General features: G+C 38.3%; 2 protein-coding genes across 6 annotated transcripts; one reads left to right on the forward strand and one right to left on the reverse strand.

The window, feature by feature from the left end:
• Positions 1-5,000: 5,000 nt before the first annotated feature.
• On the forward strand, positions 5,001-9,957 carry LOC148862430 (regulator of nonsense transcript protein). Its single transcript, XM_088975060.1, has 5 exons — positions 5,001-5,497; positions 5,573-5,639; positions 6,181-6,953; positions 8,267-8,552; positions 9,361-9,957. Exons 1-5 carry the CDS (start codon positions 5,492-5,494, stop codon positions 9,378-9,380), a joined length of 1,152 nt encoding a protein of 383 aa, XP_088831186.1. The 5' UTR covers positions 5,001-5,491; the 3' UTR covers positions 9,381-9,957.
• ABCI11 (non-intrinsic ABC protein 14) lies at positions 7,820-25,134 on the reverse strand. Of its 5 annotated transcripts, none has more exons than XR_016109150.1 (11): positions 24,959-25,127; positions 24,793-24,838; positions 22,062-22,141; positions 21,336-21,387; positions 21,120-21,253; positions 19,960-20,074; positions 19,704-19,790; positions 19,506-19,554; positions 11,986-12,070; positions 8,398-8,494; positions 7,820-8,306 (listed from the first exon to the last, which is right to left on the reverse strand). XR_016109150.1 is itself a non-coding variant. In XM_088975063.1 (10 exons), exons 1-10 carry the CDS (start codon positions 25,060-25,062, stop codon positions 8,535-8,537), a joined length of 768 nt encoding a protein of 255 aa, XP_088831189.1. In that variant the 5' UTR covers positions 25,063-25,127; the 3' UTR covers positions 7,820-8,534. The 5 variants fall into 5 exon arrangements, 3 of the variants coding, with proteins under 3 accessions (XP_088831189.1, XP_088831188.1, XP_088831190.1); XR_016109151.1 differs by having other exon boundaries at positions 8,398-8,550; XM_088975063.1 differs by having other exon boundaries at positions 7,820-8,550.
• Positions 25,135-25,635: the final 501 nt, after the last annotated feature.

Here is a 25,635-nt window from a genome sequence, read left to right on the forward strand (position 1 = left end):
TAATTAACCTAGCTTTAGCTTTTTCAGGGTAGGTTGAGACACACCCAGCCCAAATTGAAGACCTAATGAAAACACACATTTTTTATGCATTTTTCACAGATTGAATGGTGTAGAAAAAAGTGTTACACTGATGTGAACTTCTTGGTTCATGAGTGTCCTACCCATATATAGCAACTTGATGATTTAAGGTTAAGTGGTTGTTTGACAATATGGTTTGGCCACATGAGCAAAATTATTTGATTTTTCTAATAGAGCAGTTGTTTTTGTTTTTAAAAGCAAAACTTGTCGAATACCCACTAAGTGAGTTAAACTTAAAATTTATCATATTAATTGTTGATGAGTTAGATGGAGCAGGCAGAGATGAAGAAAATCGGATGGATGGATGGTTGATTAGGGGACATTGATGGAGCCACGGAACACGCTTGGTTCTAGCTTTTCCATGCTCCACTTTTGCTCATGTTTCTTTGAGAAGGGCTAAGGCAGATTAATACTAAGCACCAACTTCTATAGTATAATGCTGGATTCTCTCTTCTCTAATTACCAAATTGCGGGAAATAAATTAAAAAGAAAAAAATTATCACATGCAGACTGCAGCTTTCGAATTTCAACACTGAAATGTGAAATGTAAAATGGTTCTTTTTTTATTCCAGAGAAAGATTTTAAGGGTATGGAGAAAATATGATTTCTCAAAAGAAAACGCTTAATATATAGAAATAAATTCATCTAAGACGGTTTCTTTCGGGGCAGGAACTGCTACAAACAAGACATGTATAACAGGCTACCAAATCTAATCATGCACGATTGAACAAATTAAACCAGTTATATACTCATACAGTACCAATTGTTCGGTACACTAACGTGTTCATTCTTGATTAGACTATTTGCACACAGCTTGTTTGTAGCAGAATGTTCTGTACTTATGTTGGGATTTTTTCTAAACTTTGCTTTATAAATCAGTCAGCGTGTTACAAGTGTTTTATTATAACATTTCATGTGTCGTAAGTGTAACTGAATATTATACTTAAAAAATGTTTGAACTCCTGTTACACACTGATTGCTTTGTACAGTACAGAAAGTGCAATATATGTAAAAGAGTAGTGGAACACAACAGTAGGGCTGGCAAATCCAAACCCGTTGTTGATGAGTGTTGTTGACATACAGACATATAATACATATATTACTTACATCATCATCATTAGAAATCACTTCATCCATCACCTCCCCAATTTCATTGGGAGCTTCCAGAACAACACTCCCCTAAACCTGATGGGCGAATCGATCAACTGATGTGACCAGCCAGGAAAAAGCAGAGATCATGAAGGGAGTCCTCATCCTCCCTCTAACCAAATTCTCCCTAAAGCGTCAAATATATATATATATATATATATATATATATATATATTTATATATATATATATATATATATACCTTACCCTTCCCGCTGAAAGATTGATCCTTGTTAGTTACCTCCTACCATTAATTAATATCTACTACGTAACCCCCTCTTCATTTCATCACTTCATCACTTATTAATTTGTAGTGTTCTAGTTCAAACATAGTTTGAACTTTTGAGTACAACTCTCGCTCCCAAAACAAGGCAATATTAATTAAGGTCTCGTGATTGCAAGCCTCACAAGAAATAAAGCCACCTATCCCCTCCTGTCATATTAAATTATTAATCTGCTGTGAACGTATGTTCAGGTTGATCAACTGTTGAACAAGGAACCATTACCTAACACCCATACCCAATTAATCAATAGTTTATTAACACTTGGCAAGGTCTAGGGCCCTGCATTGAATTTGGTAGAAACTCGAAAAGAGTCCTCCGGCCGGCCTCCTCTACCAAACAACTATATATTTCTTTATTTTGGTTGGTCGTCGTCATATATGCCCACAAGAATAAGAAGATATATATCAGAGCCATGAATGTACGGGTTAATATTGAGCAATATTCCTTCCAAACGAAGCTCTAATATATAACTCTTATAGTACTCCACTCACATGTATGGCCACAAAGAGGGCCTAATATTCTTTGGTCGTTCTAGGTGTTCCATCTCAGTCTAGCTTCCTTTGACAATTAAAACCCAGTAAAGACTAAAAGAGAAAACAAACCACGTAGAAACGACCACAGGTTTTTGGGTACTCTATTTATAACTTGAGATATGACAAGTAACAATAGCCACTAGAAATTGCAAAATAGGGTGTCCACAGGTTTGTGGGATGCAAAATATCTACAGAGAAAACAAGCCACGTAGCTTCCACGTGGACCTTCCGACTCCCCCTCACACTACATAATGCGGCCTTCCTCTCAATTTCCATTAATGCATTATTGTTGCAGAGACGGTTCTTCTGTTTGTGCCTCGTGGGTGACCCCTGACTCGGTCAAAAAAGGTCTAGCTAGCTACAAAAACCAGCAAGTTCAAAGTATTGAATCGCCTAAAGTCTAAAAATGTATTTCAATTCGTTTGGATCTAACTCCCTGGATCCTGCTGCAACGACCTGACCGCCATGCATATGAATATGCATGCAATGTATACTCGCTTGTATAGACATACGACATTGGTTAGTACATATTGGTTGGTATATATGTTCCTTCCCTTTTTCTGTTCGATCAAATTAAATTATGAGCCACAAAGTAATCTTTCTCGCATCAACAATTGCTGCTGGAGTTTGTCTCCAAGCTAACAACATTTTCTCAACTCATATAGATGCTTGTGGGGTTTACGTGTTTGTGAAGGCCGACCAAGCCTGTCTGCCTGGGCTCCTCGAATCACAAGAACAGTATCTCATGGAAAACAACTCGGCATGGGCAATCACTAACTGCTGACATGCAACAGGACAACCGCATCAGTTTTTAGGTTTCCAGGCTGAGGATGCAAAGTAGCATTTTCATATTGATTGGTGTTTGAAATTTCTTGGCCCTTGATTCCCCTTTCCATCCACGTCGACTGATGACATGGCTAATCGAGGCAACTCACTTGGCTCTGGCTGGAAACCCCTTGTGATTCTTTTCTCCTTAATTATGTGTGTGTGTATCGTCAGTTGGTGAGCTACCATTCACATTTCCATGTTGAATGACAGCCCCATTATATTATATATAAATAATAATTTCCAATCTCCCAGCAAGGAAAAGGTTGAATGTATGTAGGCAGTAGGTACTAGGTAGCTAGAGGCCTCCTTAATTCTCATGTTCACAATAGGCCGCGTGAGGAGAGAGGGGTTGGGTAGGCCTTTTTCAGTCGCGAATAGATTTGTTCATGGGCTGGGTAGTCTAATGGTCTGGCCCGCACTCTGGTCAGGTTTGGTCATGTAATTAGGCCTGCATGTCTGACCTCGGGCCTAACACAGTAAACCTGACTGTGTTTCGCGATTTATCAAAGAAGTTCAACCCGATTCAGCATTATTATATAAAATATATAAATAATATAGTATTTATTAAAATATATATATTTATAATTTAATATATATATATATATATATATATATATATATATTTTATCTTTATAATTTCTCTCTCTCTCTCTCTCTATATATATATATATATATTCAGCCGCTTCAACAATAGTAACAGGTTAACATCATGGGCTAGGCTTGTGATCGAACACAGTTTGGGGCCTCCCCAGTCCCCCCTAGCTTTGCGGAATTAGGCAATATTGTGCATAGGAGTAGGATATGACATGTAAGAGGGATATTCCCATCTATATCCATATCCATATCCATTAAAATCAACCGTACTAGATATATCTCTTTGGAATTGCTGCATATAATAAAGTAATAATCTATGGTCCAAACAGACAATTATTGAGTTTCCATCAGCACTATTAATTTAGTACTATTTTCTATTACAAAGCAACCGGATATAACTATAATGATCTCAGTTCAACGTATGTACTTACTTGTAACCTAATATATGATAAAAAAAAAAAAAAAAGAACCAGGTGGCTGAACCAATGAAACTGTGACCCTGACGAATACTGTCAACATCAAATAGAGCTTCCACGGTTAAACCGGTAAACCATGGCCCATTAAGCATTCACGGTCCATTAAATAAATAAATAGAAATGGTGAATAGTTGAGGTAGCTCCAAGGAAGGATGGGCTGGCCTAGTCAATATATATTCTAAAACGATCGAAATGCATGCAACTTGGTATCTCATCTTTTCAGGACCCTGACAAGAAAAACAAGTCATGTATGGTTTGGCTTGGCAGTGGGCAGCTAGCTATTAAACAAACAGATATTTATTAGAGTCACTTTTATGGATTGATAAGTATCAAAGATATTAATCTATATTATGTATTATTTTTTTTCCTGCTGGTTTTATCTCATGGTTGTACATATCTGTGAAATTTTACAAAATCTGTGTTTGAGTCAAGCCCACCAATAACATGCCATCGATATCAAATATATATCACTGGGCTGAATTATCATTTTGGCTCAAGCTTCAGGATTTTGGTCATTTTACCTCAAACTTTGGTTTGGCATTAAAATAAAACAATTAAAATTTAACGTATTGCAAGCCAAGTAGATTATTACCTTAAAGAAACCACCAAGCAGATTAGTTATAGATAAATGCAAAATACATTAATTATCATATAAAAACCATGGTTCCAAAATGTTGGCGTATTTTACATACTTAATTATTAAAATGAGCATATTTACAAAAAACATAATCATAACTTTATAAGTAAGAATATAAATTAATAAATAAAGCATTCTTCCAATATTTACGGCTAGCTAGTATATTTCCATAGTCAAAATGCAAAATACCATGTATAACATGGTTTTTATATGATAATTAACAATGAGCCAGAGCTTCATATAATCATATCTGTCTTATATATGAGTACGAAGAAGCATCAATTTATGTATAACATGTATACATACATCATATCAAATAGAATGCCTATGCATATGCATGAATATATAAATAAATAAATAAATAAAATATATAGGCGTAGCTATGGCCGAATTAAAGTCAGAGGTAGTGCATGAATGCGGTCGTGCAGTGCAATCACAGCACATGAAGGTTCATAGAAGCTAGCATGCATAGATTCAGTAGCAACCAAAGTGTGTAATTTGCTCAAATGATTTGATCTTGACAAAGAAACCGCCAACCCAAAACTTGTATGTTTCTGTATGTTGCTCTCTACCCCCCTCCACCGACCCCCAACCAAGATCTCCAAATTAAACCCTTTTTATTCGTTAACACAGAAAGCCTTCTATCGACCACTGCATATATTGGATTTTCCGTTGAACTGTCATACCCACGAACACCCAGTACTCCTTCTATTCTTTCCTTTCACAGCCATTCTATTTCACCGCCATCTGATCACTATTTTAAGCCTCTCTATCTTTATTTTTTTCTCTTCAAATCCATCTCCCTTTACACCTCTAAATTTATATCTTTCTACCACCTCTATCCACTATCTTCTTTGACTACCAAAGCTATCACAAATCAACCAAAGCCTCTCAACTCTCAAGCAAGGTCAAGATGAAGGTGGGCTCAATTTCTTTGACTACCGTGCTCGTTTCTCTAATCCCTTATTGATTCCTTGTTTGTTTTGTCACACAGTTACTAGATTGGATGCACCGTAAGTTCCGGCACAATAGTGGCGAACCACTCAAGGACTTCACAATTGGTAATCTCTTCTCTCCTGTCTCCTCTCTGCTCATCATCTACATTTTTGTGCTAACTATTGAAGTTATTGGATTATTACATGAACACCTATGCATGCTCCATCATTTAGTTTATTCCGACGCCATACCCGCAAGTTCAATTCAAGCTAAAATCATCCATCCATCAGCTCGATGATCAGTACTTCTGACTGTGTTAATTAATATACATATGTGAATCATATCCTTCAACATATATGTGTAGATAGAGAGACTCTGACCCAATTCACCTTCTGAGAGACTCAGACAATATTAAAATCATATATAGTTAACGCAATAGAAATGCCTGCCCGACGACTAATAGCAGCTAGCTAGCTACTATGTGTGCATGTTAGTTGCTTAATTATCAGGTCATGTGTTCATGTTGCTCGATTGTGTCGACCTGACTGATCAGGTCAGGTCAGGTGTTCTTCCTACAAACAAAACTGATCAGAGTGGTTGGTACACGCCTAGGACCCTTTCTCTTACTACAGCATCACAATATTCCTTTTGGGTTGCTGCTTTCAGGTCACCCCTGTAACTGTCTGTCAGGCCAATCATCCCTGCAGGACGAACAACAATACCTTGCTAGGCCAAGTTTCAGCTCGCGACCGTTGAGGCAGCACCAGAAAGAGCGGGTTCGACGGAACTCTTTTGCTGGACTCGAAGCAACATCAGTGGAAGGAGAATTCGAAGATGAATCTTCAGCGGCAGCGTCGTCCGAGCTCTTTGATGGACTCCTTACCATTGGAACCTTTGGCTCTGACCCAGCAGCAACGCCCAGCTTTAACTTCTCGGTTGAGAACATAACTGAAAAAGAAACCGAAGTAACCGAGAACGATCTTAAGCTCATTAACGAAGAGTTAGAGAAGGTGCTTGTGGCTGAAGCGAAGGAAGACGGATGCAATCTCTCATCAGGAAGGAGCAGTCATGTCAGTACCATTACACTTAGCGGCAAGCAACTCGAAGCAACTGATCATACTGGCAGTGGAACAGCAATCTGCCCACTCCAGGAATATCTCTTCGGCTCTCCTATCGAGCTTCCAGAAACAACAATGGTGGCAAAGAAAGAACACAGGATGTCTCTTGGGGAGCTGTTCCAGAAGAGTAAAATGGCGGACGACAACTCAGCTGGGAAATGTGACAAGGATGAGAAGCGAGCTGAAAAGGATGCAGAGAAATCCGGAGTTCATCTCATGAAGAAAATGCTTAAGCGACGGGTACCCAATAGTACTACTTCTAGGAGTTCTGCCGCTGCTGCTCCTGCGGATCCTGTTTCAGCGGAGAAGAAAACCCATAAGGTCAGTACTCAGTAGTCCTCTCCCTCTCTCTCTCTCTCACTGGACCTTCTGGCTTTCTTTGTCCCTGCACGGCGGACATGAGAAGATCCTAATGGGACCTTCGCCTATAAATGGTAGGCCATTACGTACACACGCGTCATCTTGTCAGGTCTCACCGAAGTAGGCTTTAAAAACAATCGACGGCCAAAATGACGCAATCATTCATCTCTCTTAGGCTGTGTTTTCTTTGTAAAGGATAACGAGTCTGGATCTGCTCCTCACGCGCGCCTCACAATCCACAGCATGTTCTGGCCTTACATCGGGAACATCTTCCTTGTATTTATTATTCATGGGGAGGTGTTCCCAAATACAGAGCCTGATGTGGCTGTGAGGTTGGTACGAGACTCGCCCTATAAGGAGAAGATCTCATCATCTAGATTCAAATATAACCTGTCTCGCTCTGTCCTCCTCACAGAGTGCACCTCATACTGATCTCACAAGGCATCACACCATGTACTGGAAACATCTCCACATGAAAATAACATACAATTAAAGGAGATATTGAAATGTGTTGTGAGATTAGTATGAGCACTCTAAGAGATGAGCAAATAAGAGTTCAGATTTGCTGTACATTTTTTTCTGACCTTCATCAGGAAAAAAATTAAAGGTCTTTATTGATTCCTCTACCTTAAGGATTTTTATGAATTTGTACAGTAGGTGAAGAATCACAACTCAGATGCTACTGTAGTATGGGTGGGATTTGAGACAATACACTCATAAAACTAATAAAAATGTCTAAAGAGAACAAACCATAAATAAGTAGGCTCTAATGGGATCTGATTCAACTATATCAACGTCCAATTATCAAATATGTGGATCCACATAAATAAAAAAATGAATACATCGGACTCAAATTGGATTTGGATTTAAATTTACATCCATCTTATTATATTCCAAATAACAATAACAATTAAAAAATTAATCATACATGCATATATATATATATATATATATATATACTGGAGCATCCAAATAACAACCAGCACTTTCTTCAAGTGTGAATAGAAGAACGGAACCAACCCAAATTATAAGATAGCTACAGACTAAGAACTCGCATGACCCGAGGATCCTAACTGCACATAGCATAATGGGATTTGGGATCTTGCCACCAGGTCCAATCCAGGTGTTGTGAAATGGAGACCCACCATTGATTGGATTGGATCAAAAAAGGAAAAAGACGACATTGGGAACACAGGCACAGTCGGTCGCACATTGTTTCTCAGTTGAAGTTGAATTTGGTCTGATCTGTTGTCTGCTTTTCATTTGTTCGACAGATCCTACAGATGTTCCACAGGAAAGTTCATCCTGAAAGCACTTTACCAGCCAAAAAGCCCAGCAAGTCACATAAAACGGAGATAAAAAGTAATGGACTTAATGATGGAGGATGCAACAATGGAGACCATACGCTTCCAGATGAATACATCATGATCTTTCCCCAGAGAACCATCTCCAAGGAGCGTATCCGACGCTACAAAAGCCAATCAAACCCACCACAATTCGCACTTAGCGGCAGTGATTCCAATGGGAACAGGGAGTATTGGATCAAAACAGATGCAGACTGTAAGTACAAATAAACCATCTCTAACATTGGTCAATATGAAACATGAAACATGAAAATAAAATACATATATTGCAAAGCATGTAACAGCTTAGATTAAAGCTGATAACCTTTGATACCACCCTTTTTATTATAAAACGGGTGCGGCCCTTAATTAACTTAGTAATGATAAACTACCCCTTTTCTGAGTTTTACCATTATTAGTACCCACATAAGGATCCCAGGGTCTTGTCCAGGGGTGCAACTTGAGTCGGATTGAGTTGGGAAATTGTTAAATTTTAAATGGGTTTCTTAATCCAATCCTAATCCAGTTGAAATTGTTCAAATCTGAAAATCCAACTTCTAACTTTAATAATCTTGTCCAAGGATCAAAATATCAATACATCCAATACCAAAAGCCGGTATCGGTGCCTATCAATATGACTGATACCTTATATTTTTTATTTTATAGGCAGTAGAGAGATGTCTTCTATCATCCCAAAGTTTTAAAAGCTTTAAAACATGTATCCCTTGGTGTATCTATGAGAATCTAGGTCGACCAATACAGATTAAGGAGCATATGGTATCAATATTTTGATGCCCACTGAACCCGATTTTCTTACAGATGACTAGGCATGATCTGAATAATCAGGTCCCTTTGACGCACTTTAGCCTGTGGAATACATACCTAGACAAAAAAAAAAAAAAAACAGTCGGGAAATTTTAATCTTCCCACCGTAAGTTTATAGAACACAGAGAGAATATGGTAGTCTGACTACGAATAATTTCTATTTGCATTATCATAATATTTCCCTTCTTGTGGCATTCTAGACCTGGTCTTGGAGCTGTAAAGGGCAAAGGAGCGGTCGCATGCATCAACCAATCGATGGTTATTATCCATTTCCAATTCCTAACTAAAAAAAATAAAAATATATATGTATCCTTTCCTAGTAAGAACTGTTATGTTTGTCGAGATTCTAGTTGGTGGTTATAGTTAACCTTATGTGAATGGTTCTGTTATATATAAGATTGAGAGAGCAACAACGGAATAAAAGAGGCATTTGTCGCGGCGGGCTGGTCTGTGCCCCGCGGAGGCAAGAGTAGCGATGAAGATGTCTGGCATACGGCTAGTTTTTCTGCTGCTGTTTCCTTTCTTTTTTTCTTTCGGCTCCTAGATCCTGTAATGATATGCCCATATTGTAGCGGCCAAGGCCAAATTAGTTGGTAAGGCTGTCCCCTGGGCCCTGGTGTGACCAGGTGCCAGGGTGGCTCTGGGATTCCTCCCTCTCTTGGGCTCCGTTTCTTTTCTGCTTGCTTTTTGATTGATATCCCAATACAAAACACAAAGAAAAAAGGAATGCCTCTACTGTTAAGTGTATCACTGTAATGATAATTAGTAGTTAATATGAAGTTTCTTTTGTGCTCCAACTTGTAAATACAATTTCAGTGACCAAAAGTGTACAACTGAAATATTTTTGAGTCATTCTTCAATCGTATTAATCCAAGTCCTATTTCAACGAGCTCCAATTAAAGTGGATATTTAACTAGAGTGGTTCAAACCGACTAGCCTCAAAGTCATGTCTCCTGATCTGATCAGTTATATCCACACAATTGACAATAATATAATAGAAACATAAGAAGGCTGTTGACAAATGGTTATGGAGAATTTGGATTGGTTATAGCTGTACAATTGCTATTCCTTTCTATTAGCACTTTGTGATGTCAAACTTGAATCTATGAAATAGTTAGGACACAGCACCACAAATAGAAATCTTTTTTTTTTTTTCCAGCAAAGCCCATTAATGATATCATAACGTTGAACACGCATACAAAACCAGACTACAGCAACGAAACTGGTAGCGTTTCTTCTTTTAAAAATCCACCCATTTCCATCTTCCACGACCGATCCACTAAATGTGACAACTCTCTGAAATGTCCACAGCCAAATGAAGCAAGAATTACCATGAGATGTTTAGCACTGTTTTTTCCATCTCTACGAATGCTAATCCTATTATGTGCAAGTAGAATGACAGATGCAATCTAAACGCTATTAATAGATGTGCCATGTGATGTGAGGTGGTGTTTATGTGTAATGAGTGGAGTCACCAAAACTGAGGAGTTTGTGCATATGCGTAGAACTTGCACATAAGAGTTGGACACCACTTATTTTTATTTCTTTTGAAGGGCTAGTGGGCTACACAACGGGGGATAGCCCATCCCCAACCCATAGGCCATAACCCCTCCAACGGCCCAACCCAGGTGCAGGCGAGATTTGATCCCAAATCTCCGCTACAACCAACAGGAGACCTTACCAACCAGCTGGTTGCCACCTTTGCAGTGCTTTTAACATTATTTCATGGTCAGACCAAGGTTGTGAGCCAATCCTTATATACAAGTCCATTGTATATCTTTTCTTTTTCTAATGAGACTCTTCACTCCATACATTCACATGTGAACCCCAACAGTCTCCCCCTCATGTGTGAGTCTCTTCCACATTAAATACCCCATACTCACCCTCAAACAAAAGTGTTATCATATTACCACGTTTGACATACACCAACTAGAAGCCCTTTGCTCATAACCATAGAGAGCCATCACTCAGCCTCTTAAGTGCCAATCAAAGAATCATCCATGGGTGGCCCAAGTCATGGGAATCACCAACCAATCAACTATGGGAGCACATTCCATGGGTATGAATCATCATGGGAGATCAACTGCTCTTGCCAACTACTCAACAATAGGAAAATTGATAAAGCCATGGATGTCACCACATGCATCTGCCAATACTTGCACCCAACTGAACACTCGGCTCTAATACCATTGTTGTGGGTCAATCCTTGTAATATAAGTCCATTACATCTCTTTTCTTTTTCCAATGTGGACTCTTCACTCCACACACTCACACATGAATACCAATAGTATTATTACTAAAACATTCCCATGTAAAACCAATGGTGAGGAGGATTTCTAATTTTCTATTGATTCCCCAAGTGCACTGCAACGTTATACTACCACATCTTTCATTTTTAATGACTCAAAAAAGAAATCAAACAAAAAAAGGCTTATAAATGGACATCCAGATTAGTTTTGGGGTGGAAACTGAAAGGAACAGGTGGGGCACTTTCAACCTCAACCATGTTGGTATGTTCTGAATCTATGGATGAGAAGTGTGAGAAAATAGGTTGGCGTCTGAGGGCAGACACTTCTGTGTAAAAATTGCCAAACATAAGGTCTTTATCTAGTCCACCCCTTCCAATAGGGACCAACATTGGATAATGGCCTTTACCCGTTCCATGTAAGGTTAACAAAGAAATGGTTACTTGCACATAATGCAAGTACATAGTCAGAACTAAATTTGTTTCTTAGTTCATATAAGTACCAATAACAGTACAATTAGAGTTCTGAAAGATCATTTTACCCCCCCCCCCCCAAAAAAAAAGGTTCTTTTGAACTTACTTGAGGTCATGACTGACAACGAGCAGAGTTAGCTCCTTTTTTAAATGCTTTAATAACTTCACAACATCTGCACGAGCTTTCCAATCTGACAATCAAAGTTAAATGAAATGTATAAAAAAAGGAAATTATTACCATAGAAATTAAATTCACCAATTTGGAGAAAGCAGCCATAAAGGAGGAGCTAAGATGCAAGTACTAAGGCAATAGGTTTAACAAGTAAGGCATAACCAAGGTTAAAAATATTGACACGATATGCCGGATACAAGGTGTATTGTATTGGTATCCGAAGGCATGGGCATGTGGCATATGGTGGAACGGTCTCCATGCTATTTGGGTATTAATGGACCTATGGCAACGGTTATAACCACTACTAAAAGTTATGATGGCGGTCATGATCTAACAACAATTTATGTCAATGATCTATTAAAATCGTATATCCAACAATAAACTTGTGTCGAAAATAAATTTTTTTCTTAATTCTTAAGGAAATTTCAAAAATTATAAAAATAATTATTTTATATATTTTAACTGATTTTCATGGTAAGGAAGAACTATAAGATGGATCTATCAATAATCTATTAAACTCATTGGCCTAACAACAATTTAATGTGCCTTGTAATGAATTTTTAGTAGATTAGAAGCTCAAATACTGTTTGATGTATCATTAGTAAAGTTGTTGTATGATATCTATACGTTATAGACTCCTAGTATTGTTGAATGTAATGCATCTCTTCATATAAATCATTAAAGTGTGAATTTCTTATGTATTTATACCTTATTCATGATTATTTCAGCCTTAGATTTAGGGCTTGTTCGTTTGCTCTGAAATTTGACATCTGAAAGTGCAATAATTACATTAAGAGGTATATTGGTATTGGTGAACTTACTTTCCTCTGAACTCTAAATGCAGAGAATGTTGTTCTGAATTCTGAATTCTGAAAATTATCGAATATCCATTTTGACCCCATATATGAGAGTTTTTGTTTGTCTTTTTGGGGGTATCATTGAAAAATAAAAAGTTGTATGATTGCACTTTAAGAAATAAGAGATAAGAGGAAATGAACACCAATTTTTCTCTTAAAGTTAAAAGATTCCTCTTAAAAGATAAGAGTTAAGAGGAAACAAACATGCCCTTAGTGTTTTTAATGTATATAAGAGAAAACCAATTGCATCCATATCTTTCGATATGTGTCCATATCCAAGCCTAGTGATACGATATATGATACTGATATTTTGAACTTTGTGCATAATTAAGATTTGAAATGACGTTCCAAAAATAGATCCATATCCAAGCCTATTGATACGATATATGATACTTGTTGGTTCGGCTGTCTTAATTTGTATGTTTATCTTTGTTGGGTCTTAAGTCATTAGTTATTGGGCCTTAGTTACTGGGCCTAATCTTATTTAGTGTTTATTTTGACTAGGTGTCCCATCACTAATTAGGGGCATTCTTGTCTATTTGTGTAACATTATGTAATGCTCTTATATATAATAGATTAGGGCTGGCTGAGGACTATACTGCCGCCCATCTCATATCTTCTTCTTCTTCTTCCTCTTCTTCTCTCATTCGACAGCCTTATTTCAGCAAACATGGTATCAGAGCATTAATCTTTCGACTGGTTACAGTAGCCGCCTCTTCTTCTACTCGCAGTTAACTCTCTCATCTTTTTTTTTTTTGGTTGCTGCAAAGAAACCCTAGGGTTGGTCGTAGAACACAACTAGACCTACATCTAGGGTTTCCCTTGGTTGTAGGGCCCAAGGGGAGTTAGACCCAGAGGCTGATGCCCTAATAGACGCAGTATAGCAGACTGTAGCCATTTAGCTAAGATAGATCTGTGTAGAACAGATCTAGGCGGAAGGACTAATCTCAGCAATCCTAGAACTATTCGTGGGTGAGGTTATAACCTGCGATAGCAATGCTTAGCACACAGTAGGAGCCAACATAGCAAGTTGCAGGCTGCGGCAGCAATGATTAGAACACAGCAGAAGGTAGCACAACAGAGTATAATCTGTGACAGCAGTAATTAGGGCATAGTGTGCAGTGTAGTACTCGGTGTTTCAACTCTGTGTCGGGTTCTCAGGACTGAGTTTACAGTGCAGCAAGTTCCGTAAGTGTGAAACAGTTCACTATATATTGCGTTTACAGTCTTGACATTTACGAGTAAGTGAAGATGTCTTCCATATCCGGGGAAGTGTCTTCTAGAGATGTTAGGGCTTGTGGGAGGTCTCCTAATCTGGAGAATCCAAATCTGCACAGCCTACAGATCACAAGTGTGTTGTTGGATGAGTACGACTTCAGAGAATGGTCTGTCTTAACCATGCTTTTCATCACATCCCGGGAACTCACTGGTTACTTGGACGGGCAGAAGAAGGAACCAGAAGTGGGGAGTGCTGAATATGCAGCTTGGCGCAAGGAGAATGCTACAGTTATGTCCTGGCTACTTGCCTCAATGACTCCAAGAGTAGCTAGGACTGTTCAACATTTCTCCACGGCTGCCAATATATGGGAAAAAGTTTCTAAAACCTATGGGTAGAAAAAGAATAATGCCAGAATTTACAGACTGAATCAAGACATTGCTGCCTTGAGGCAAGGAGATATGAGTGTTGCAACATATTTTGCTACACTAGAAGGACTATGGGAAGAGTTAGATCACCACCTTATTATTGATTGGGAGAGTGCCAGAGACAAAGAAAAGCATGACAAACAAGTTGAAGAGGGTAGAGCATTTAAGTTTCTGGCTGGCCTAGATCCTATATATGAGAGCATAAGGTCCCAAATTCTGGGAAGGGATGAAATGCCAGACTTACATCATGTTTACTACCTTGTGAGGAATGGAGAGGTGAGAAGAAAAGAGATGCAGGTTGATACTCAAACAAAACTAGTTGAACAGTCTGTGGAACATTTGGCCCTAACCTCTACAAATCAAAGGGGAAACAGGCACTCTGACAAGAGACATCTGAAGTGCACCCACTGTGGAGGGGAAAGGCATGTGAAAGAGACCTATTGGGTTCTCCATCTGCATCTGAAGCCAACTGCATTGAGGAAAGATAAGAAGCATCTGAAGGGTCAATCTGCAAGTGTGAATCTGGCTACGGGTCAAAGTGATGATGGTTCAAAACACTCATCTACAGTTACTTCCTCTTCCATGGGACAGACTACTAATTCCTCTCAAACCGGGTCCTTGGGTTTTACTGCCGATGAGGTAGAGGTACTTAGCCGGGCCCTAGCCCGTCTAAGGGCCAATTCTCTTCCATCCTCCTCCCTTGCCAGATCAGGTATTGTCTCTGCCTTTAGTGCAACTAGTACTATTGATCATGCCTCTTGGATTATTGATTCTGGTGCAACTGACCGCATGACACACATGTCTTCTCTATTTTCTTCCTATCATTTAATGTCTGGCCAAGATAAAATGAGGGCTACTGATGGTTCTCTCTCTACCATCTCTGGGAAAGGAGTGGTTGACCTAAGCAAGGACCTCTCACTCAAATCTGTCTTGCATGTTCCCAATCTTTCTTCAAATCTCTTATCTGTTTCAAAGCTTACCAAAAATTTGAATTGTAGCATAACCTTTTTTCCTACTCATTGTGTCTTTCAGGACAGACTGACGAAGAGAATGATTAGGAGCGATCATGAGTGTGGAGGTCTCTACTACCTTGATGCAAACATCAGTTCGGCCTTGCAAAAATCTGCTACTTGTAGTCAGTCCAATGTGGAGTCAATGGCTAGGTTACATCTGTGGCATGCAATGCTAGGTCATTTACCTTTTTCATCATTGGAAGTGTTGTTTCCAGAATTATTCAAAGGTGTTTCAAGTCAAGAGTTAGTTTGTGAAGTCTGTCAACTATCAAAGCAATGAAGAATTGTTTATTCAACTTCGAGTAATGAAATTCGAGCTTCTTTTGACTTAGTCCACTCTGATGTTTGGGGCCCCTCTCCCATTATTTCTGTTGATGGCTTTCGATACTTTATCAATTTTATTGATCACTATTCTCGATGCACATGGATCTACTTATTAAAAGCATGAGAAGAAGTGTTGCGGGTAACCATGACATTTTGCAAAATGATTGAAACACAATTTGGTACGAATGTCAAACAATTCAGGTCAGATAATGTTGCAGAATACTTTGAAAGGTCCTTGAATCTGTTTATGGAGGATGCTAGAATGATTCATCAGTCATCTTGTGCTAGTACCCCCCAACAGAATGGGGTTGCTGAGCACAAGAATAGGCACCTATTGGAGACTGCTCGAGCCTTACTATTTCAGCACAAAGTTCCAAAAAACTATTGATCTCAAGCAATCCTTACTGCATCATATCTGATAAATCGAATGCCATCCAAGGTATTGGGGATGAAAACTCCTTTCTTTGTTCTTTGCCCTCATCTTCCTGACTTTTCTCTTCCACCGAGAGTCTTTGGTTGTGTATGCTTTATACATGTCAAGGATCCGAAGAAGACCAAATTGGACCCTAGGGCTACAAAGAGAATCTTTTTGGGGTACTCCCCTACTCAGAAGGGATACAAGTGTTATGATCCAGTCACCAAGAAAAAATGTCACAAAGGATGTAGTATCCTTTGAGTCTCAATCCTATTTTCATTCTTCCCCCATTCTTTGTACCTCTCTCTACCTCAGGCCTTCCATCTTCTCTTCCTGATCCACCTAGTTGTGGTATCTTAGGTGAATCTAGTGAGGCTCCCATTGTACCAGCTACTACTAGTGATGTTGCAAATATTACTAAAGACTCCAGCAGGCTGCAAAGAGATATCAGAATCACCTACAACAGAAGGAAGAAGGGTCCTCTAACTCATGACAGCAACCAATTGGACTCAGATCAACCTGTCTCAGAAACTCAAGGTAATCCTATCAGTTCCTCTGACTTGGATCTTCCTATTGCCCTTCGTAAGCCTACTCGTTCGTGTACTATCAGACACCCCATTGCTGATTTTGTGTCTTATTCACATTTGTCTCATCGTTATTATTCTTTTGTGTCTGCTCTCTCTTCTGTGCATGTTCCTACCAGGTATTTTGAGGCAGTATCTGACCCAAAATGGAAAGTGGCTATGGATGAAGAAATGAAGGCCTTAATAAAAGCAAGGACTTGAGAATTAGTGGATCTACCAGAAGGGAAAGGCACTGTTGGATACAAGTGGGTGTTCACTGTGAAGCATAGGGAGGACGGGTCCATTGAGAGGTACAAGGCTAGACTGGTAGCAAAAGGGTTTACTCAAAAAGAAGGGATTGACTACAAAGAAACCTTTGCTACAGTGGCAAAACTCAACACAATCCGAGTTCTATTATCATTAGCTGCAAAGTTCTCATGGGAGCTACATCAGTTGGACGTGAATAATGCTTTCTTGAATGGCGACCTGCATGAAGAGGTGTTCATGGATCCTCCACCAGGTTATGGTTTTGGCAAGAAGGTATGTAGACTAAGAAAAGCCCTATACGGCCTTAAGCAGTCCCCTCGAACTTGGTTTGAAAAGCTATGTGGGGTCATGAAGAAAGGGGGTTACACTCAAAGTGGGGCAGATCATACCCTATTCATAAAGAAGAGAAACGATAAACTTACGACACTTATTGTCTATGTGGATGATATGGTAATTACAGGGGGTGATCAAGAAGAGATTAAAAGACTAGAGGAGGTTTTGGTTGCTGAATTTGAGATCAAAGACTTGGGCCAACTGAGATACTTTCTTGGGATTGAAGTTGCAAGGTCCAAAGAGGGCATCTATATATGTCAGCGGAAATACATCATTGATCTTCTTCAAGAGACAGGCATGATGGGGTGTAGGCCAGTAGATACTCCAATAGAATAGAATCATGGTCTACAGGAGTCAGTAGGAGAGGACTACCTTGATAAGGAAATATACCAAAAGCTGGTGGGGAAGTTGATTTACCTGTCCCTCACTCGCCCTGACATTGCTTATGTTGTACATGTTGTCAGTCAGTTCATGCACACTCCTAAAATCCCTCACATGAAAGTTGTGGAAAGGATCCTTAGATATTTGAAGTCTTGCCCAGGGAAAGGGATTCTGTTCAGGAAAAACAGTAAAATTGAAGTTGAAGGATATACTGATGCAGATCGGGCTGGCTCTATTGGGGACAGGAAGTCTACTTCTGGGTACTGCACCTTTGTTGGAGGAAATTTAGTTACATGGAGGAGTAAAAAACAGAATGTGGTTGCTAGATCTAGTGTAGAGGCTGAATACTGAGCTATGGCTCATGGTGTTGCTGAACTTTTATGGCTTAAGATCCTGTTTGGTGAACTTGGAATAAAGATTGAGTGTCCTCTCAAATTGTACTGTGACAACAAGGCTGCCATCAACATTGCAAATAACCCAGTGCAACATGATAGAACGAAAACATATTGAGATAGACCGTCACTTTGTTAGAGAAAGAATTGTCTCAGGAGAATTCTGCATTCCTTATACTCCCTCCGAGATGCAGATTGCAGATGTTCTGACTAAAGAGCTAGCTACAGTGAAATTCGTGGACTTACTTGGCAAGCTAAACATGATTGACATCCATGCTTAGCTTGAGGGGGTGTGTTGGTTCGGCTGTCTTAATTTGTATGTTTATCTCTGTTGGGTCTTAAGTCATTAGTTATTGGGCCTTAGTTACTGGGCCTAATCTTATTTAGTGTTTATTTTGACTAGGTGTCCCATCACTAATAAGGGGCATTCTTGTCTATTTATGTAACATTATGTAATGTTCTTATATATAATAGATTAGGGCTGGCTGAGGACTATATTGCCGCCCATCTCATATCTTCTTCTTCTTCTTCCTCTTCTTCTCTCATTCGACAGCCCTATTTCAGCAAACAATACTGATATTTTGAACTTTGTGCATAATTAAGATTTGAAATGAAGTTCCAAAAATAGATTAAGTGTTCCATTCACCCAAAAGGAACAAGAAAAGACTCCATTGCTTGGTGCACTCGTAAAACCTTAGGCTGACAAGCATGAAAATGCAGGTTAGAGCTTAAGAGCAATCACTTTGTGCAAATGAAATGCTAAAAGGTAGGTCTGTATTATTCAGTCTACCCCTCCCAAGGTCATATATACCCAGGATCATCTTTGGGTAATGGTCCATTACCTAGAAGGAAAAGGAAAATGTTGCGTAGTTAAAAAGCTATTGGATTAAAGCAAGTAAAATACAATTCAAAGCCTATAAAAAGAGATTGTGGTTAAACCGCTCTGAAGATGATTGAACTCAGGCTTGTCAAAGATTAGGGCAGTGAATTTTTCTATTTTGTAATGAAAAACAGATCAAAGTTTGCCAAGTTTCCTTCATGTACAAAAGAAACCTTTACAGGTAACAAAACATTAAGTCATTAATGAAGTGAGAGCACACTGATTTTGTCTCTAATTCAGGAAGTAATGCAAGATAACTCAACATATCCATAGGGCTGAATCATCAATGTAAATCCCAAGTTCATTCATGTTTCTAAACCGCATATTCATCTCACATGGTGAATAAAAGTTGTAGGCCCAACCAATAGAGAGAGAAAATTCATACCAAGACCAGCAAGAGGCTCATCTAATATCAATAGGTCTGGGATTTGTACCTGGAAAACATTTTTGGATCAATTTTATAAATGACTAAGATTACATAAACATCAATAAGATACCATACATATGATTGGTTTTTCCCTTTTCTGATGTATAGGCTTATTAGAATATATGCTAATGATAAGAATTAATACGAGATTCCTACTAATTGAATTGCAAGAGCAAGCCGACGCTTGTAACCACCACTTAGATTGAGAGGATCTTCATCTAAGGATATGCCGTTCAGTCCAACCTATAAATGTTGGAAATGGCAAAACAGAAGATTTTACTCAGAAAAAAAGGGGGTAGATTTGGAGTCAAAGATTTAAACAGCAATTAAAACAATAAAATTAAGCAGAAACAGAAGACATAGTGGGATAAGAATCAATAAATAATGGGCACAATCAATGAGAACCAAATACCGAATTGATAGCTGTTTGGAGTCGCAGGGCAAGTTTTTCTTTCAATGGAAGGCCTCCTCTCTGCCTTGGCCATCCAAATGTAACCTCTTCAAGTACAGTGTCTGCCAAGAAATACCTAGTTCATACAATTATTTAGTTAATCATAAAAATTGTAATAGATTGAATACCTAGAGAACATTCTATGGATATGCATGGAAATCTGAAATGCTCCTAAAACAGAGCTAGAACCACAAAGATAATTTCACAAAAAGTTTGTGTTGAGCTTAAGCTAGAAACTAAGAATAGATGATCATTTTGGAAACAGCTCATCCGTAGAAAAACTGCTATCTGGAACTTAGTGAAAAAAAGGATTTAGCATATTGATGGTGGCTGGATTAAAGCACTTATTCCACAGCTTGATTTATTTATTTTTTCAACAGCAAAGAGGAGCACATATTGTCAAATAATAGTGGGATTTTTTAGGTGTACTCAGGATGATGCTAGAGGGTGCTCATATCTAAGGAAGTAAATTCTTTTCTCGTGAATAAATTTCTTTCTTTTCCAAAATGAAAAGAAGAGAGAAGGAACTGAGATAAGAAGGAAACTAGGATCTGCGAACAAAAGCAAATATCCACATTAATGGAGCAAAAGAGAGATAAATACAAGGCGACAAGGAGATGATAAATACAATAAAGGGGAACAAAGAGCTAGGCCCCATATACCACCCTTCTCTGCTCCACAAGGCAACCTAAGATGTTAATATACAAGCATACACATTGACCTTAGGGGGTTTGGCTGCCAATACAAATCAGATCTGGCCATGGTTTTCAAAACCGGACCGAACCGGAAAACCCAGGAACCAGTCAGCTGACCGGTTCCGTTTTCCCCAAAAACCAGATTTCCCCCCAAAACCATTGATTTTGGTCAAAAAACCGCTGAACCGGGCGGTTAACCGTTTTAGGGAGAAAAGATATGCATGATAGTCTAGGCATTTCCTAAGAAAAACTTGACAAGTTTTTTTCAGGTATTTTGGTTTCCCATCTCTAGGACAAATACACATTACCTAAGGTATTGCAAACAATAAAACATGTCATGCAATTAAAATAAGCAGACTTAACATGAAAAGGAAGACAAAAAGAATAAGATGAAAACATTATTCTCAAGAATTTTATATCTTGTACCTCTCAGGGAACTGGAAAACAATACCAACTCTTTCTGGAGATAATAATTCAGGGGATTGAGTTGGTTGGCCATCATTTCCATATCTTTGAATACAAATAGACCCTGACGTTGGTTTGTTCAATCCAGCAAGAAGCTACAAGATATAAACTCAACCAGAAAATCAAAAGGAATGTCAAGATATACTTGTAACATGAAATTTAGGTGAAGATGCATGCCTGCAAGAGAGTAGTTTTTCCACTTCCACTCCGCCCGAAGATCAAACCAAAGCTACAGAAATTGGCAATTAAATAATTCACCATAAATAACTAGGTTTCTGACAAGACATTTACATTAAATTATAAGAATTCTAAGATACCCATCAGCTGGACTGTATGGACAATCTGTTGATGACATAACTTTACAGTGTATACACACTTAAGATGCCAAATGATGTAGCTGGTAAAACCCCTGGGAATTGTTAATCAATATCAGGGTAGTGTCCTGTCTTCAGGTCTGATTCTTCCTCCAGTTATCTATAAGAGGCTCAAGGAGTACCAATCCTTTTGTGGTAGAGGTCTTCACTGCCATCTAGCCAATAATAGCAATATTAACAACAATGACAATGATGACGATGACACAGTCATTCAGTATACTGCTGAAACTTATTATATAGAATGGCCCCAAACCTACACAAATTGTACAGCCAAGAACCATTGCAGATCATCGATGCCCCTATTGAGTACCTGACAAGGTAACTTGAGCAACTAAGGACATCCTCAAGAATACCACATTACTTGTCACAAAATAAAGAAAACAAAAGATGAGCACATTAGGTCCAAGTTTGCACCAATTTTACAGCAATGCTTCCGGTAAACCATCACTTGCAGTCCACCTGACAGGGACTCAAACATGTCTTCAGAAAGATAAAATAACTAGTTATTAAATCGGAAATTCTCATGTACCTTTTCTCAGGAAGGGAAAAGTTAACTTCATTCAAAAGGTTGTGCTGGGTCCCAGAGGGTCGATAACTAACGCCTTTAACCTTAAATATCAACTGCTTCATTAATTGCAGTTTTATACTACAAAGATACAAATGAAAATGCATATATAGAAATAACAACTGACTGGAATATTAAAAGTCATCTGTAAATAAGAAACAGAAATCAAACTAGTACACATGCTTACATGCTTACCTACACAATTATTGCTACTATTTGGAAGATTGATCAACCAAAAAACTAACCATGTGTAATCTCAATATCATGACTAATTTAGAAAATATAAGGTCTCCTCCATCCCACTATCAATAGACACATAAATGGTTCATAAACTCAAATTTTAGATTTTGTTTTGACATTGTTTAAAATTCAAACCTGGCATGTTTGATACCACACATCAAAATTTGGAAGGCTTCACACTAAAAATATGGATTAACATGTTGCACCAAATAATTCTTTTCCAAATTCAGATGGTCCAAGTCAGTCTGGACCATGGTTTTAAAAGGCATCTAAGGCGAGGCAGCAAAAATTTGCCTGGCCTTGGTAGCCTCTTCAAGATTCTGCAGAGCAGTAGCCTCAGTTTTGGTGAGGCGTACACCTCTCGCCCCAAGGCATAAAACAGTTAAGGTATAGCCTCAAACAGATTGGGTTTGGGGCTGTAAATTGTATTTTTAAATGGGGATAAATATGGTAAAAGGTTTAAAAATATTAGGGACTTAGAGTAATCGAACAGATTGAGGTTTTCCCCCTTCTCTTCTTCACTGTTCAGAAGTGAGAAGTGAGAACAAACCACTCCAGTGCTCCTCAATGGCTCAACCTCCATTGAAATGGCAACTAAGGTGAGTTTTTCTACCTTGGTCTGGCACATAGGGTAACTCCAACTCTAAGATTTTAACCGTAACGCTTTTGAGTTTCTATTTGAAATTAGAAACAGAAAACAGAGTTTGGAGTTTCCCACCATTCCTTCTTCAACCTTCGTTCTAGTTTTTTATTTTTCTAAATTTCTAATCTTCTTTTCATGTCAGAACACAAAACAGAGTAAAACTGAAGTATGCAACAATCAACTGACCAACAACCAATGTAAGTTCTTATTCTTATTTCTTAAATCTTAATCTGTTATTGGTTATTTGGTTAATTGGTTATTAGTGTTCACTAATCTCTATTAAAAATTTAAAACCATGGTTATGGTTATTCTTAGTGCATTGTTTTGACTGTCACATGAAGAAGAGAATGAATGGAGTTGGATTTTTTTTAACCATCGTTTTAGTGACAAGGGACTTGTTCTATAATAAATCAATGAAATTCGGATGATCATTAGAAACTTAGAATTTAGAAAAGTGGATTCTAAATTTTGATTTCAAACCAGGTTTTGATCTTTGATTAGGCTTGAAGCCTTGAAAGTTGAAACTGGAATTTTAACTTAAATATTGGTAATTTTTTTATTCATTTGGGAATTGGAGAACTTACTTATACTAATAGGAACAAATTCTGGTTAAATTTACATAGTTGGATGTAAATTTTCATAATTAGATTTCATAGAGTAATCTTGAAAAGATTTGAACACATAATTAACAGTTATTGGAACATTACACATTAAATAAGTCACATATAATTACATAAAATTTCAATTATTTGTTTCTTTTTATGTTTTTTATTATTTATGAACTATGCCCATAATTTTTAACTTTATTAGATTGAGGCTTACTTGAGGCCTATGCCTCACCTCTCTAGCACCCAACCACCTCACCTCCGCCTTTATCCTTACTAGGGAGCATCAATTGTCCAACCTCTAAGCAATGTTTTAAAAGGTGGAAGCAGTGGAGCAAGGTTCTAGGATCTTCCAACAAGAGATGCATAAGCCTCAAGGCATGAGGCTTAAGACTAATGATATCCCATTCTTCTATAGGAGGGACAAAAAAAAAGAAAGCATGAACTAAAATGAGAACAAAAACACAGAGAAGTCCTATAATTTAGTATGGAACTAATCATGATATAAACAAGGACTATAAGGTAATCAAAGCTTTAAAAGAAACTATCTGCATTCTTGCAAATCCTTCAAAACTGTTACAAACTCTTAATGACCTACATATTTAAAGAAACCAGACATGCATGGATGGACATTTTGGAATTATACTTCAACTTGGGTTTTGTAAAAGATATCTATTCCAGATTTTTATAGATATGCCTATTCCAGTTAACCTGTGAAAATATGTTCTTGATATAGGGCGTCTCATGGTGTGAGGCATGTCCGCATGTGCCTTGTACCACTAGACACGAATCTCAAGATTGAGCTTTAGAACATGTCCATAGGCCTTGCGTTTAAATCAAAAAGGCAGAAGGAACTGGGATGGTATGCAGGCCTCCCAAACCAATTTTTTATTGTCCAAGGCAAAAAAAAAAAACATGGTTGAAAGCTTAGTCCTTTTTCTTCGAGACGAATTCTGCAGACCAATTAAAACAAAAACTAAAGTACAACCATTTCTTATTTCCACCGTGCCAACTTATCTGTAGTTCCAACTATATACCCAATTAATTAACTACAATAAAGTCCAGCCTAACCTTCTTTTGGGAATTTCATCAAATAGGATTTCCCGATAATTCGTCAGAAACCTCCTATCTCAATGAACTCGCATTCTCTCAAGAGGCAAAAGGCAACCATGGTAATTAAGAAAAAATAAAAAGATGAGAAACTTACTTCGATGCAGGAGTAATCGCATGAAACTCTCAAGCCGCGGGAATTCCTGAGATAAAACAGAGGAAGAAAATCAACACAAGTAACATAATGAGGAAAATAAATAGTGATGCTCTTATTTATAAATTTATGATAAAGAAAATTATACTACATGCAGTAGGATACTTGCCTGAACGATGTAACCGAGGTCGGAAAGGCAGGTTCCAGTCGTCTCGAAATCAATGGCGATGACGAGACGAAGAGAGAACCGGCCACCGCCACCGCCACCACCATCTCTCTCTCTCTCTCTTTTAACGATCGTTATCTAATCCAAACCAAAACTCCACTTTAAAGGGGTAAAACGAAAAGTTATCCAAAACACGATGCTAAATATGAAATTTAGTTGGTTCTACTACGGGGTCCACCGTTGAAGTTTGGAACGACAACAGACAAAGACCGGATCTGCTCTTCACTCAGGGCGCTCACACCGACCTCACACGCACATCGTACCATGCATTGAGAATATTTTCCGTACTTGTTATAATTCACGAAAAATATTCTCAATTCACGGTGGATGAAAGTACTTGCGAGGCGCCCATGTGCGAGGACTGAGTAGCAGATCCCGTTTCAGACAGACAAGAGTGTACGTACTAGGCCATAACCCATCTGTATCTTAATCTAATCTAGCCTAATATATTCTTATAACGGCTGGGATGAATTGGTATCTGTTACTCACACCGACCTCGCATGCATATCTCACCCTGCCTTGAAAATATCTCCCGTGAATAGCGTAGAGATGCTCCCAATGCATGATGGGATGTATCTGTGAGGTCGGTGTGAGGAATAATTGGCATGTCTTGCTTTTTA

This window comes from Nelumbo lutea, chromosome 3 (genome assembly GCF_056320005.1).
Source record: "Nelumbo lutea isolate HS-2025 chromosome 3, American lotus-T2T, whole genome shotgun sequence".
Taxonomy (NCBI): Eukaryota; Viridiplantae; Streptophyta; class Magnoliopsida; order Proteales; family Nelumbonaceae; genus Nelumbo; species Nelumbo lutea.